Source organism: Mytilus edulis, chromosome 10 (assembly GCF_963676685.1).
Source record: "Mytilus edulis chromosome 10, xbMytEdul2.2, whole genome shotgun sequence".
Taxonomy (NCBI): domain Eukaryota; kingdom Metazoa; phylum Mollusca; class Bivalvia; order Mytilida; family Mytilidae; genus Mytilus; species Mytilus edulis.
This window is the reverse complement of record NC_092353.1, coordinates 14,975,218-14,992,841: the sequence shown is the minus strand read 5'-3', so window position 1 is coordinate 14,992,841 and position 17,624 is coordinate 14,975,218. Positions and strand designations below refer to the sequence as shown.

At 32.5% G+C, this 17,624-nt stretch overlaps 1 protein-coding gene across 1 annotated transcript; it reads right to left on the bottom strand.

Moving 5' to 3' along the window:
- Positions 1-6,089: 6,089 nt before the first annotated feature.
- On the bottom strand, positions 6,090-13,183 carry LOC139492356 (uncharacterized). Its single transcript, XM_071280563.1, has 3 exons — positions 13,036-13,183; positions 8,640-9,092; positions 6,090-7,303 (listed from the first exon to the last, which is right to left on the bottom strand). The coding sequence occupies exons 1-3, from the start codon at positions 13,085-13,087 to the stop codon at positions 7,056-7,058; spliced, it is 753 nt and encodes a 250-aa protein (XP_071136664.1). The 5' UTR covers positions 13,088-13,183; the 3' UTR covers positions 6,090-7,055.
- Positions 13,184-17,624: the final 4,441 nt, after the last annotated feature.

Sequence of the window (17,624 nt, the reverse complement as noted above, 5' to 3'; positions counted from 1 at the left end):
CCTGGGGGTAAAAAGAAACAAGTGTGTTGGATAAATTTTATGATAAGAAAATTTCTAAATTGTCCTCATTTATAAATTTCATGTTTATACCAAAGTGCTTGCTACTTGGAGGGTCTTGCTATAGGGAACGAAACGGCTTTAGTAGAGGCATCAATCCAGTGGTTGCAAATAATCATTTAGATATATAATAACCTTTTTATTTGTTATACCAAACGTGCATTTCGACTACACACGATTCCTCAGTGACGCTAAAATGTGGGAAGGCCAAAAGAAATGCATCGAAAGACCAAAACATCCAAAAATTTGTACTAAATAAATTTAGACCAACTAGGCCTGGTCTTAAGGAAAAAAGTGTTTTGAATTCAACATTAAAAAAAAAAATATACTAAAATGGACATTGATATTTCATGTCAACACCGTTGTGCTTGATACTTGGATAATGATGTCACAGTGAGAAGAAACGTCCCCCAGAAGGGGCATCGACCCAGTGAATGCCAGTGACGCTCGAAACGAACACAAATTTGAAGTTCAAGAGCAATGAAACCAACAAACAAAAATGAAAAGTTTTGCCAAATACAGCAGTAGCCATCTATGCATTGGGGTAGAAAACACCTTGGTGTTTCAAATGATAAAAGCAAGTGTTAACGGAAAAATAACAGAAATTGATAATATCAGTGATATTTCATGTCTACACATTTCAATCAAATAGTCAAATTGTGTGTTGTACAAAAAAATTCCTTAAACATCTTTTCTGAAACCGCTCAATGATATGAAGCCAAAGTGATTTTGCTCTGCATGCAGCACCCGTTGGGTTGAGTATATTTAAGTACAAATTCGTGGATTTCAAATTCGAGGAAATTGCAACATATCCGTTTACACCTGGAAAACATGTCCAGAGGGCGATTCAGGCTTATGGAGCATCAAGTTTAATTTCGCAAATCAGAAAGGGGAAAACATTTTAATATTTTGGAAATATACTGACCATGTACGAACTGAAGGTAAAGAATGTTGTATTTATGTCCAAGCTTTTTTTTTATTGAGGGCCATAACAACAGCCTTTCAATCTTTAATTAATATTATCACAGTCCAACTATTAACTTTCATACTTTTAAAACATTATGACTTATTTCTGAGCCAGGCAAGTAAGTCATGAACCCATGAAAATAACTTCAACTGTAATTTTAAAAAATGTTGGCAATTTTTAGCAAATTTAGAATGTTCATAACAAAAATTACGGAGATCTTTAACCAAATCTAAAACAAAGTTCAAAGTACAAATATGCATTGTCTTTCAAAAACACATTACACATGTACTATTGTTTGTCTGTTTGTCTCTTTCATTTTAGCCATGGTGTTGTCAGTTTATTTTCGATTTATGAGTTCGACTGTCCCTCTGGTATCTTTCGCCCCTCTTTTACTCCGTTCTGGTAAGTGATTTCCTTTGATGGAAAATTTAATAGAAAAATGTCGAATGAACTATTTTGTCACGAGAAAGAAGTTCCTTCATAATATAAGTTCCAAATAGAAAAGATATTCTGTAATTTTATTTCCACTGTAATAAATATTACAGTATATGTTCCTAATGGACTAAATGGTATATAACATGTGTTCCAATAGGATTAAATAGATATTATGACATTGCTTATGACAAAGTTTTTAGTGGTGCATCTGTTAGGCGAAACTAATATACGTTGACAGGTGGGGGAGTTGTAAAGACATCCTAGAATGTTCCTTAAAGTTTAATGGATAATAAAAAAAAAAAAACATAACCACGAACAAATACGAAATAAAAAAAGAATGGGTACTTACCTTATAAATTTTACCCCAAAATTACACCTACCATTTATGACAGCTTTTTAGAATTGTTTATGTAAGTCTACAATAAACATATTAAAAAGCAACACCAACGCAAATGCTCTTAAGAATTTGTCAAAAATAAATCTGATCATAATGCTCTTCATAATGGTCCATCATTTGATATAAACATAGTGAGATATTTCTAATGACAATAAGACTTTTTCAAAAAATGAATTATGATCCAAATAGCCCTTCATAATGGTCCATCATTTGATATGAAAATAGTGAAATATTTTCATTGACAGTAACTGTTTATATGGAACACACAAGGATTACATAAATTGATACATTTTGCAATATTATGATACTATTTTGTTTACATAAACAGTTACTGTCATTGGAAATATTTCAACTGATGACATGTATTTCGTGAAGAATAGATACCTGGTTCGAGATTTATCCATTAATGAGAAAAAATTCACCGAAACAATCGATTTAGTTTAGTTTAAAAATATTTATTTATAGTGGATTGGGAAACAAGTTTTGCAACTTATATTAATCCCTTTACACTTTGCGGGTGCGAGTGCTGCCTTGTAGCGGCATTAGCCTGCTCTTTTTCGAAATCTGCAAGGATGTCTTTAACGTGCAAGAGATAGGGCTCTCTCTTAATACGGTCTTTTGATAAAACATTGGTGGCCTTCGATTGTTGTCTGCTCTTTGGTCGGGTCGTTGTCTCTTTGACACAGTCCCAGTTTCCATTTATATAAACTATGTGTAAATGTAAAATAGTTTAATTACAGAGATGTTTAAAGATTCTGAGATAAACTTTGTCAAGTACCTTTTAGGCAAAAAGTTCAAGAGCAATACTCCATTGAAGGGCATTGTCAGACCAAACAGTCCAACCTTTCTTTGTCCCAAAAATTGTAAACTTAGTTTTTGTAATATCAAAGAATATATTCATTGTAAATTTGCCCTTAAATGTTTTGACAATCGTAAAAAGTATCAATTTCAACACCACACAGTTTTCAGAGTATCTTTTACTCCACAAGCTTTCAATCTTTGAAACAAATTCTAGCCGAATTTTCCTTACTGATTTCACTCATTGATAAGTATTAAAATATAGGCAGTCTATAACTCTATTCTTTTTCTGTATCCCTTATCAAACACAGATATCTGTGTGTTTAATTTGTCATACAATTCGGTCATGGGTTATTTTGATAATCATATTTTTGAGATAACAATGGTGTTATATCTATCATTGAATTATTAATGTCGTTTAGTATTCAAATAGCTGTTGGTTCTTTTTTTCACATTCATTATTTGTTAATGTTTAATAAAAGTGTTATGTTTATAACTGATTGATCTGATGATTTATGTATAACTTAACTGTTAAAGACAAAATCAAGAACTAAATTTGAGTTTGAGTTCAAATAAAGTAGTCCACCAAACATAACTGAAAATGGAAATAGGGAATGTGTCAAAGAGACGAAAACTCGACTAAGAGCAGACAACAGCCGAAGGCAACCAATGGGTCATCACATCAGCGGGAAAATGCCGCACTTGGAGGGGTACTTCAGCTGGCCTCTAAACATATTGTACTAGTACAGTGTTATATATACTTAATTCCGAAATATATAAAAGAAAAAAAAATTAAAAAAATAAAATAAATAAAAATAAAAATCATGCCAGACTAACAAAAGCCAGAGGCCTCTGACATAGGTCATGCGAAAAAATTCGGCGGTGTTAAACATATTTTTGAGATCGCAACCCTCCCCCTATACCTTTATCTAATGTAGAAAAGAACACACAGCCATACGAATAGTAAAAAGTCCGAGTCCGATGTCAGAATAGCTAACAAAAGAAACTAAGCAAAATGACAATGATGCATACATCAACAAAGGACTACTAGCAGTTACTGACATGCCAGTTCCAGACCTCAATTGAATTGTCAAGAACAATCCTTCTTGTTAGGAGTTTAGTATCATATTATCATACAATCTTTGAGAAGAACATAACAACTGGTTCTAGAATAAATGTGTTTATTTATGATGCAAAGACCCTATACGTGAACCAATATTAAAACCAAAATATGCCATCTGTAATGACATACCAACAGTATCGTAATTATATCCCTTCTTAATAAGTCTGTTGAAAGATTTTGTTAGCTTTTGATGTAAATGCCGACATGTTTGTGCTTTGTAAATAATATTACCATTTAAAATAAATGGATGTGAAATAACTTAATGTATTAGATGCCTACATATTTACGAATGATGTCCGTGTAACGATGGTAGCATTTTGGAAATGTTTTGACAAGTTTCTGTATAGAAAACCCTGGTGTAATAATTTTTCAAAAATACTAAGAACATAGATTTCATTCGCTAAAATCAAAAACGTTGTCACATACACAAGCGTATCGTATAAGTTGAGTTTATAAACACAATAAGATGGTGACAAGGGACCTTTTTAAGTATTTGTAAAGGAATATCTGTTTCAACTGATGAGTCTTAGATCAACAAAACGCTGGACTGACTTATAAGCCTTGTATCTTTTATTAGTTTTCACAGATAACTATATTCTTTGTTGCTAATATTCTGTTATCATTTTCATTACTATATTCATGACTGATCGCCAAATGTAACTTACAACGAGATATTGAACTGTCTATGACATCATAATAAGAGCCTTAAACGGAAAAAAATGCATTTCCATCCTTTATTTTTGACCAGTTGTTAACTTCAAACTATTGTTTTAAAGTTTTGTTGGACAATATTGTATCGGCTATCTTTACTTATGATTTTGGTTGCCATTTGGTATCTCTCTTCGTTTTGTAAAGTACAAATCAGGTGATCGATGCAAAGTATCTAAGGGTTGGACAGCTAAAACTATTAAACCATAGCAATTGTATGTTTATATATAAGGTATGATAATGGTTAACAAATTATCTTTTTCATGTAGATAGAGGCATTATGTGTCCCTTTATATTTTCTATGGGGCTTTGGTGATCGAGGTAGAATACATAAAATTACAAAATATTTTAATTTCAACTCTAGGTCATATACAGCTGTTTGCCATTCACATTAATTAGTACCGTGATAACGCGAGTATCTTCAAGTATTTTATATTTTGTGTCTTATGTACTGTTGTTTGTTTGTTTTTTTTGTCTGGCCATGACATTGTTAGTTTATTTTCTATCTATGGATTTGATTGTCCCTCTGGTGTCTTTTGCCCCTCTTTTATGATGATAACTATTGAAAGAAAATAGATCCAAGTTTATTAATTTTTATTACGAAATTTACTCCCTTTGAAGATTGAGATACAACTTCTAATAGATTTTTTTGAAAATGAAGACAATATTTTGCAATTTATAGTTAATTGCACCAAACACTATTGTTTAATATGAATAATTGTTGGTATTTAATAATAAATATGTTTTTATAATAATTTTCAATTCATCATAAGAGGTCACATTTTATTATATATATTGGTATTCAAAGAAAACCATTTAGTATTATAGATTCAATGGATAAGCGTTTTTCTTCAAAAGAAATCAGGAACCCGGAGGCGGAGGATGAATGGTTTGTTTTTCATGAATCAACGCTTACCCATTGTGTCCATAACTTAAACGTTTGTGTTCATGTCTTTTCAGAATTAAAGCTTTTTCTTAATTAGAAGGTTTCTTTTTCAAATTTGTTTTTTAAGAAAACAATTTAAGACTGGTGATGTATAAGGCAAAGGAATTTTTGTCGAAAAAACATTATACACGACATTCATCAAGTAAAAAGTAAGCGTCTGATGTTGAATTATCGTAATTCAGTCAGTTTTATAATTATCAAAATATATAAAATTTCCGAAATCGGCATAACATAACATTGTGTGGTAATCAAAAATAATTCAATGTATATATATATAAGTATTAAACTTTTACATGAAGCAGAAGAAAAACTCAAATGTTTAAACAATTTATCCTTTTTGTCCTCACAAACTATGTCAGTGCTACCTTATTCCATCAGTTGAAATTATCATTACCTATGTTATATATTCACTTCATCATAAACAGTAAACAGTAAATACTTATTAAACTTACAATGGGAAAGGATACTAGGATATTCAAACTCATAATTCATATATAAACTGACAACGCCATGGCCAAAAAATTCAAACAGACAAATAACAGTACACAAAACACAACATAGAACGGTTGTTGTCATGAATACACAAAAAGAGAATACCATTTCATCATTTTGAATATTACAGATCACATCTATGAAAAATGATGATTACTTATACATGCACATGTATGGCACAAACCAGTTGGCTTAATGAATTAAAAAGCCAGGAAAATAATTAAATAAACATTTTGTGATTCAATTCAAATTTTATGTGGAGTGCTACCTCCTGTAAGTACAAACCCGGTAATAAATCTGACTCAGTAGGTCATATTCGAAGAAGGGGTGGGATTATAGTTTCAATAATTGACACTTATCCGTTATCATCTGTGAAACGGATATTCAATGACTATCAACAAACACAAGATGTTGTCAATACAATTTACGAAGGAATGACTTCAACATCAGCACTTGGAACTCTTTGTTTAATGGTTTCCTTGCGAGCAGCATCCCTTTATCAAGGACATCATGAAAGGATAAACAAACTTGAAATATCGTTTCAACTGGGAGAGCTCCTGGAATGCTGCTACATAGAAATGGAAAGTTTACAATTGGGAAGCTGAAATCATCTCATATGCCATAAAGTGTTGTGTTCAACTGTCCTGCATTTGTTAATTGCAACACTTTCAATTTATCTTCAAGTTTAGAATCGGAAATACTTATGTTTTTTAAACACTCTTTCAAATAGTTTTATTCAAACGTTTTATCAGATAGTAAAAGGGTTCCATTCGCAAATATTATTTGATAGATACCAATGCCGTAAGACTGTTTGTCCGCCAGGAAGCCGGGAATCAACCAGTATATGTATCGATGCCTTGATATTGACATGAATTTAAATACTTTCTCCTTTCAAAGTTTATTTGAAAATTCAAATTATTATAGATAATTAATGATAAACAGGCTAACATGTGTACTAGTCAAATATATACTTGTGTAAAATCAAAAGTTTGGAACTATTGACTTCACCATTTCAAATAAGCTGTTATTATCTGTAATACTTATGATTAATACGCTTTGCAAATTTGGTGCGTCTAAAAAGTATGTAAATGTATGGCATGATATAACATGTATACCATATCTGTAATTACGTTTATGTCTTCATCTTATATACTGTCTGGATTACAGAACCTACTGCATTGTCTGTCACCAAATCGCACGTGTTTGTGTGAAATGAAAAGACAAATCCTCGACAGGAGTTGTAACTCTTACAGTGAATGCCACACTCGCTGATTGATCCAGCCTCTTTTGATTTGATGACTTCGAACTCTGGACAGTTGTCGATTATCTTGAAAAAGCCTTCGTTTAAAGGACACTTCACAACAAATGGCATGATTGTTGCTGAAATCAGAATAACATGTATTGGAATTGTGCAACCACATTTCTCTTTGCGGATAGCTCACTGGTGTTTCAATAGCAAATCAAAAAATTTCAAAATATAACAAGGTTCTGAAATGATATTGCTGGATTAAAACCGCTTTGTCAATTTGAATTTAACATGAATTATGTAAGTGATTCTTCAGTTTCAGTATTAGGACAGGAAACATGTATAAAAGATAGGATACTCAAGCTGTACAAGTAAAAACAAAAGTACTCGGTCACATCTTTTCGAATAGAAACAACGTTTTTATAACGTGATGGTTCGTTTGTTGTCTAGAGTTGTCAAATGTGTGCTATATAGGAGACAGGTTATACTTGGAGATGTGTCGTAGTTTTTGTTGTTGTTGATAGATTTGATCTTTAATAGACCCAGCGTGTAGCACATGAGACATGTTGCGCTTGCAGTTATTTTATACTTCAGGAAAAATATATCTTTTTAGGCAATTTGCTGCATATAACATTTTTGTTTTAACAAATAATGCTTTCAGAATTTTGCCTTTTAAACATGCTTAAAAGACTTGAATTGTGTAACGCAATAAATAACGATGCAAATCTAGTTTTTTTAAAGGTTTATTATATTCTGATAGAAACGAACTGAAATCATAGTAGAAAAGTAAATTCGCACATAACAACATATTTCTCACACCAAACATGTAAATAATATTAACATCAATTCATCATTTACCACTCTTGTAAAAATCTGCTCTTTTCAATTGAATTTGAGCCTTTGTTTTATGTGCCTTTTATTACAGGTTACCAATAATTGCTAACATGAACTTCATACAATCATACCACATGAAAACAGAGAAATGATGTTAATGCAAATACAAAGTAAAGTAAATATTAAAGAAGCAAATATCCTTGAAACAAGAATGCAAACGTGTTGCCGTGAGACTTCCAACTTCTGAAGTGTCCACTCTTCACTAGCTTTAGTGTTGTTTTTCAAGTATGATTTGTTTTCCCCTGTAACCCACATTTGTTTTTCTCAGTGTTACTTCTTAAATAAAATTGTTCCATTTGTTTATATATAATTCGTTTTGTCTTTGTCATTATTATGTTTGTCTCTTTTCTGTACTCTTTTTGATGCAATTGTTTTACCTAGCTGTATTTTGCAAAACTTTTAGGAATTTTTGGTCCTCAATGCTTTTCAACTTCGTACTTTATTTGGTCTTTTTAATTGTTAATGATTCGAAAGTCATTGATGATTCTTTTAAGACAAAACGTTCACCTGGCGCAAACACAAAATGTTAATCCTGGTATTTATCATGAGTATATTAAGCTACCTTACCATGCTTACCTTCAAACGGGAAAATCCAATCAAGTACAGAAGTATGCATTCCACTTATTTCAATATCATTAACAGCAAAGTAACAACTCTCCTGCCACTCCATGAAAGTATTCACGTAGACTTCATTTCCTGTTCCTACCTGAATATGCCCATTTTCCCAGCCGACCCAGAAGTCTCTGAATTGATTTTCATCCAGTAACCCCCATTTGTTGTACTCGGATACTATGTTATTCAGACCAGAACCCTTGTTGATTATTGATTTCCAATTGTCCCATGCAGCTATCGCAATCTGTATAATAGGCTCTTTAGTTGTTCTTTTCTGTGGTAAAAGTCTTAGGTGGGCATCTTTTCTACCTTTCACTTTAAATGGCAAAAAGTTATCGTTTCTTGGAAAAGCTTCACAATCTGTAAGAAACACTTTGTCACCAGATGCAGCACTAATTGGAACAGAAATATTAGCCTCTAAAAGCAATATATATAAAAGGAAAGGTGATATTTAAGATAAATAGTTTTATACGAAGGATACTTAAACCAATAGTATAAAAGAATATAACAATCTCATATAAGGTTTGCACAGTACTAAAATATGTGATTATCTGATTAATAATTGTTACAAAAAAAATTGTATATTTTTTATGTACTTCTTTTTAATCAAATGTTCGATATTAAAAACTAGGAAGCTCGTATTCGGGTTAAAAGTTATATACGTCAGTTGTCTGATTGTAATTTGTATACGCCCGTGTACGGGAAATATTATAATATAACGCTGTCCGTCCGTTTGTCCGTCTGTCCGTCGTTCGTCAACATGTCGGACATTAACTCTAAAACGCTTTAACTGATTTGCATCAAACTTTGTGAATTATTCATATCTATTGACGTGAGCTCCCTTTCATATTTCATAAATTTTAGATTTTACGTTTCAGAGTTTGGTTTTATTCATTAAAAAAAGTGGGATTTTCAAGTTTCAGACAAAATCTCAAGATAATGCTTTCACCAACTTGCAAGAAATTTAGGTTAATTGTTTATATATATCTTTTAACATGAGATCCCTTTAGATTTATGTGTCCGAGTACGCGGTTTAATTTATAAAAAAGGGGGATTTTCCAGTTTTCCACCAATAACTCAAGAATTCTATCAGCAGTGCTCATGAAACTTTAATGAATTTTTTATATCTATTGATTGCTCCCTTTAAAATTTATGATTTTATTTGTTTATAGTCTGACAACAGATTTACTAAGTATTGCGCAACAACACAGTGTATTGCACAACAACACAGTATATTGCACAACAGCAAAAAATTCAAATGACCAATTTCAAGTTCTTTAACTACATTATTCAAAAACCTATAATATGTCAAATATTTAATTACAATCCAAATTCAGACCTGCATCAAAATTGACTATTGTGTCCATTTTTGCCCCAACTGTTTAAGGTTGGAATTCTGCGGGCGTATCCAGGTGCGCTCAGCGAAGCAGTTTATTGTAATTTATCAAATGTGATGTTGATTGAAGGTCCTTAGTTGTTTCTGTTTCATTTGTTTTTAATGTATATAGACTCTGGAATATTAAGAGAATAATATATTGTGTGGACACCTTGTATTTTGTTGAATAAGGTTTGTCATTTCTAGATGTTTTTTGGTTATTTTGGATGCCGTAAAATGTAGATAAATCATTCATACTTTATACATCCTCTTGGATGCAGATAAAGATGTATGATGTATTTTATACAAATTCAAGTAAATGTGTTCTTCATTGGCTTAATCTACCATCAAATCCATGGGGGCCCTTCATAGGTTAAGTCGTTATCTCTGGTGTTTGGTGTGAGTCAAAGCTCCGTGTTGAAGATCGCACTTTGACCTATAATGGTTATTGTTTTACAAATTGTGACTTGGATGTAGAGTTGTCTCATTGGCACTCATACCGATCGTTTTAAATCTATTGACAGAGTGAGCCGCCATCGAACTACATGGACGGACGGATGTTTGATTATTACAAAATAACGATAATTAATCAACACCTACACCGTTTTAATTGATTTAATCAAAATTGATTCAAAGAAGCAATGCAATCACCTTCAATGATTGCGTTTGCATTTGTTTGAGGTCACGTTACTGGCATAAATGCTTCGAAATCATTCTTTAATTTCGTAGATTTTATTTATTTAAAATTTATAGATATTCTCCAAGTTCTAACGTATTGTTTCTTTTGGTAATGCATTATACTCATAATAATAGACGTGTTAGATAAATGACTACGTTTCACAAACAACAAACAAGAGTCGAGAGACGATTAACATTTTAAAGGGGTCGTCTCGAAAGACAATTTTTTCAATCGTTAAAATAATGCATTTTGTAAAGTCATATGAAGCATGATAAAGTAACGATCTCATAATTTTCAGTCAATTAAGTTATGCACTCTTTCTACCACACTAGCGCAAAGATTAACACATTATTTTTTTAACATTTAAGATTGCGACATTAACTCGTATTGGATAACAGTAAACATATATTTTATCCAAATTATAAGCCTGGTACCTTTGATAATTATTATCCGCTAATATAATGAAAATCATGTTGAAGTCCGTGTCCTATTTCTGGCATCGAGTTGAATTGTTGTGCATCATTTTGGTGGCCCAGGAAACCGCAGCATACAAGTCGAATTGGGTTTAAATTTTGTGGTCAATTAAAACCTGTTCGGTATTGATCTGATGAGTTCTCAATTTATTTTCATAGTTTGTTCTTATGTTGTGTTGTTACCACTGTCCAATGTTAGGGGAGGGTAGAGCGCTCACAAACATGTATAACCCCGCCACATGTGCCTGTCCCAAGTCAGGAGCCTGTAGTTCAGTAGTTGTTGTTGGTTCATGTCTGTCATGTTTTTTTCGTTGATTGTTCCATTCTGAATTAGGCTGTTAGTTTTCTCAAATGAATTGTTAAATATTTTTCAGGTCGAGGCCTTTTATAGACGGCTATATGGTATGGTATTTTTTTCATTGTTGAAGGCTCTATGGTTGCATATAATTGCTTACATTTACATTATTTGAACTGCGGTGGATAGTTGTCTCATTGACAATCATACGTCATCTCGTTATTTTTCTACTGGGTGTGAATATAGTCCATGTCTGTGTATGGGGTAAAACTGTTCCTTTTGCTCATTTCGTGGGCGATAAATTACATGAGATGTACCGTCTACTTTCATCACTGCCTTTGGCAGTCCTGGCTATCAGCCTTGCAAGGACAATCACTCGTTATTCGACGGTCAATCCAATGGAGAAAATATCTGCCCCAGTAACGGTACTACATGTATACCGTCTATTGTATATGACATAGTGAATGGAGAAGTACCAAACAACATAGATAAAATCGAATAACACGAATAAAATTAAGTTCGTAGCCACAACATTACCATCAAAAGGCGATTTCTTGGATACAGGTTTCATATGACTGATTCATCAGTAGGAAAGTTCCAAAATTTTTAAAGTCTTTTTGTATTGACTCAGAATATGATTCTGATACATATTAAAATAAACAGAATATCCTAGTATATGAGTTATTTATATTTGTTAATATATTGCTATTTCTAAAAAAAAAAACCAACTATAAATATAAATACAGACGTTCTAATTCATAATTCTGTGAACTGCAAAACATTATCGTCGAGTGAGGTAGTGTTGGCGGATCCAGTGGCGTATTCCGGGGTTGGAACGCCCTTTTGCCTTCCGATTTATTTTTCAATTATGTTAACTTTTCATGATGTTCCGGGTGTTGGAACCCATTTTCAAAATGTCTTGATCCGCGCCTGTGTATCAATGTTAAAATGTTATTATTGAACCTTGTCAATAAAGAATTAGATCTACTCTTTTGAAATCGTCCCTAATTTAAATGTCTCAGTTACAGACTCTCGACCATCAATTATCAACAATAGTTATTTATCTAACATGTTTAATAGTACTATAGTTATAGCGTTTCTGTCGTCAATTGGCATTTGATGGTCACAAATATCCGTTTCACTGGCTGCGCTACGCGTCTTCTCTACCACAACCAAGTTATGTAACACTTCATTACAAGATAAAACCGCAAAAATCAGTTGAAAAGGGCTTAGCTCATAAAATCAATAGACAAAGCAGAAATACATCACAGAGTGGATGCATGTTACAGGGTACTTGTACAACCCCACAACAAAACGACACTGAATTTAGAAAAAGACGTGGTATGAATGCCAATGAGACAACTTTCCATCCAAGTCATACATATAAATGCGATATATCTACTCACAAACCAAAAACAATACTTTTTAACAATATAGCAATTATTTCCAAATTTTGGATTTTGTCTTATTTTTTATATTTGTAAAGGATTAGTTATTTTATATACATATGACTGTGAATGCGATATATATTTACTCACGTATCAATCTTGTCGGTATGTATACAGTAAAAAGAAGCAATAACAAGTTCATGATTATTTTTCTTCAAAACGTACGATCACCAACTCAGAAGATCTATTATATTATTATACTGATAAAATACTACATTTCGTTATCTATTATTTATAACGTGTTTAAATATGTTTTTTAAATTAATTCAGATATTTGATGAAATATAGCGCCAGGTAGTTTCATATTCCGGAAACGGTTTTCCGATGTGTGTTTGACATTTAATATTAACGCTCTCTCTTCCTGTATAAGGTGGTATGGGTGTCTTCCTCCATCTTGGATTGTAAAAAACAGAGAACCAAAGGTCCATATTTTCTATCAAGTTAGCCAAATGGGATGCAGGAATGCAGATATTTAATGTGATTTTCATTTAAAAGAACCAATTTATAAGAATAAAACATACAAATATTAATATTTTTGCAAATGTTGATTAGTTTTGGTTGTTTTTATTTTTTTTTAATTTGGCATTTCAAGGGGAGGTAACTTTAAAACAGTGCATTTTCTGAAGGATTCTACATGAAATTTTCCTATTTTGTATTTTAGCCGGAAAAAACGTACGGTGACCCTATCTTTTCTTTTGATATTCTCAAAGCATTGTCTGAAAGCTATCTTTTCCTTAATTATTTAACAATTCTATCATTTTGTTTAGTTTCTAATCACAAAATGGTGTTTTTTCCTGTATAATCCATACAAAATGTGTTATTTTGTCACGTCCTGTAGCTTGAGAAAATGCACGGTGACCTATCATTTTTATTATATTTTTCAACATATATCAATAGATACTACGTTTTGGCAAAGTATGAACAAATTCTATCATTTTTATTTTAGACTCCCATACCACCTTAACGATAATATAACTTGGCGGAATGACTTACACACATTTGTACGAAGAACGTTGGACGTAATCTCGCTGCCACCACGCCAATAAGGAAAATCACTACACAAATGTAAGACTTGAGATATGTGTAAGTCATTCCGTAATAAAAAACATTAATTTGAACGCAAGTGAACGACAACAAATATTATCCCAACTTGAAGTATGACTAGTTCCACCCGGGCACCTAAGCAGTGGTGCTTAACAAAGATTGAAACTGTGAACACTTTTGAAAACTGGCGCCAGAACCTTATATATACATTATCTTTAGACAAAAACTTTGCACCTTTTCTTGTGTCTGGTACCAAATGGGAAAAGAAAACAAAAACAACAACTCACAGGGGGTTTGCAAATGATGGGGAAGAAGTCCCAGAAGCCAACAGAAAAACACGAGAGCAAAAAGTTAGCATGCTAGAGCTTATGTTAGGACAGATTGCCAACTACTGCCCAATAATTTCTAGAAACACCATTGTTAAAAACTCCACCACCATGAAGACATAGAGGAAGACGAGGAGCTATCACCTACATTAGAAAACCTCTTGATATTGACATGGCTTCGTCTCATCCATCCTGAGCTACCTAAACTAATAAAACAGAGATATGGTACAGAGCTTCGTGCAAGAACACTAGCATCTATAAAGCCAGAAATATCACAAGCTCTAGAATCGCTTATAGAAGAGTTACGTACGACAGAGGATGCCAAATCCATGAGAGCAGCCGTCAAGCGCTTTTCCAAGACAAAACAATCTTCGTTTGTGCCCACCTCAAACTTCAAATCATGCCCACTGTGCAAATCAGCAGGACGACCAGACAGTCATTTTCTAAGTCAATGCACATACTTACCACAACAAGATCGACAATTTATGGCTAAAGCTCGTGTTATATCTGGTATTCATGATGTTGACATATACGATTCAGTGGAAACATATTGTGATTTCTGATTTGACAAAATCTTTTTATCAAATTCCGTTACATAGGGACACGATGAAGTACTGTGGTGTCTCAACCCCATTTTGTGGTCTAAGAGTATATGTGAGGTCTGCAATGGGGATGCCTGGATCTGAAACAGCATTAGAGGAACTTACTTGCCGTGCACTAGGTCACCTAGTACAAGAAGGAGTCGTAGCAAAAATTGCCGACGATCTATATTGCGGCGGCAATTGACCAGAAGAACTTCTTACTAACTGGGAAAGAGTGTTACAAGACTTACAGAAGTGTAGCCTCAATTTATCAGCTACAAAAACAATCATTGCACCTAAATAAGCTATATATCTCGGCTGGATTTGGGAACTCGGATCAATCCGTGCAAGCCCTCACCGCATTGCTACACTTTCTAACTGTCAGCCTCCACAGACCGTACGTGCACTTAGATCTTTTGTTGGTGCCTACAAAGTGTTGTCTCGTGTAATTAAGAACTCTTCTGGACTTCTGTCACTACTTGAAAACGCAGTAGCTGGATCTGAGTCAAAAGACACATTATTATGGACCGAGGAGCTTAACTCAGCCTTTACTAGTGCACAAACGCACTTTCTACCAATCGTTCGATTGCTCTCTCGTCCAAACGACCAACTCTGGATTGTTACAGACGGAGCTTTAAAAACATGCGGACTTGGAGCTACGTTGTACATTAACAGACACGACAAACTTCTTATGAGAACGATATGATAGAAAACTATAACACAAATTAATATATTATAACAAATCAGTATAGGAGATAAATATTTGTCTATGAGAACGATATACTAGAAAATTAAAACACAAATTAATATATTATAACAAATCAGTATAGGAGATAAATATTTGTCCATGAGAACGATATAATAGAAAACTACAACACAAATTAATATATTATAACAAATCAGTATAGAAGATAAATATTTGTCTATGAGAACGATATAATAGAAAACTACAACACAAATTAATATATTATAACAAATCAGCATAGGAGATTAATATTTGTCTATGAGAACGATATAATAGAAAACTACGACACAAATTAATATATTATAACAAATCAGTATAGGAGATAAATATTTGTCTATGAGAACAATATAATAGAAAACTAAAACACAAATTTATCATCAAAAGATACCGTAGTAAAGGTATCACACATTTTTTAATGCATAAACCGTGTGTGAGATCTTTGTATTTCTTTACACTACAGGTTAAAGTTTCTTTGTATAAAAATGATTATTTTAGATATCATGTAATAAATTTCCTTATATATTTCTTACAAGGGCTGATATTTCTGTTCCAATTAGAGCTGCATCAGACGGCAAAGATATATATATATTGTGGAGCTTTTCCAAGAAACAATATTTTTGACATTTATACTGAAAGATACAAAAGATGCCCACCTAAGACTTTTACCACAGAATAGAACAATTAAAGAGTCTATTTTACAGATTGCAATAGCTGCATGGGCCAATTCAAAATCATTATTTAACAAGGGTTCTGGTCTGGATAACATATTATCTGAGAACAACAAATGGGGGTTACTGGATGAAAATCAATTTATAGACTTCTGGGTCAGTTGGGAAAATGGGCACATTCAGGTAGAAACAGGAAATGTAGTCATTGTGAATATTTTCATGGAGTGGCAGGATAGTTGTTACTTTGCTGTGAATGATATTCAAATTAGTGGAATGCATTCTTCTGTACTTAATTGGATTTTCCCATTTCAAGGTAAGCTAGTTAAAACATAAACATCAAAAAGAGCACAGAGAAAAGACAAAATTAATAAATGTTTACTTAGAGAAAAGTACACCTTATAACAAACGTACAAATGGAAAAATTCGATTTTTATAACGTAACAATGATGAAAAAACAAATATGGGTTTCACAGGAAAAGATACCATACTTCAAATACAACACTACAGCTAGTGAAGAGTGGACACTTTAGAAGTTGGAAGTCTCACGACAACACGTTTGCATTCTAGTTTCAAGGATATTTGCTCCTCAAATATTTAACTTTACTTTGTATTTGCATTAACATAATTTGTCTACTTTCATATATTATAGTATATAAATAGTACAAATGTACAAGGATTATAATATAGTGCGCCAGACGTGCGTTTCGTCTATATTAGACTCATCAGTGACGCTCAAATCAAATTATTTATAAAGCCAAACAAGTAAATAGTTGAAGATCCAAAATTCCAAAATGTTGTGCCAAATACAGCTAAGGTAATCTATGCCTGGGATAAGAAAATCCTTAATTTTTCGAAAAATTCAAAGTTTTGTAAACAGGAAATTTATAAAATGGCCACTTTATTGATATTTATGTCAACACCGAAATGCTGATTACTGGGCTAAAACAATGATTGGCCCTTAGCTAAAATATGCACTGTATGGTTTTAAAGTTCAAATGAAGTGGATGTAAGCAATTATAGGTAACCTGTTATAAAAGGCCTATTAAATATTTCAATTAAGAAAAGGACATTTTAACAATAGAACAAAATGATGAAATGATGGAAATATTATGTTACATGTTCGATGTGAGAAATGTGTTGTTATGCGCAAATTATCTTATCTACTATGAATTATGTTCGTATCTATCAGAATATAAAGAATATATTCAAAAACTAAATTGTCATCGTTATTTATTGCTTTGATTATTCAAGTCTTTTAACCAATTTCTTAAGACAAAATTATAAAAGCATAATTTGTTTAAACAAACATTTTAAA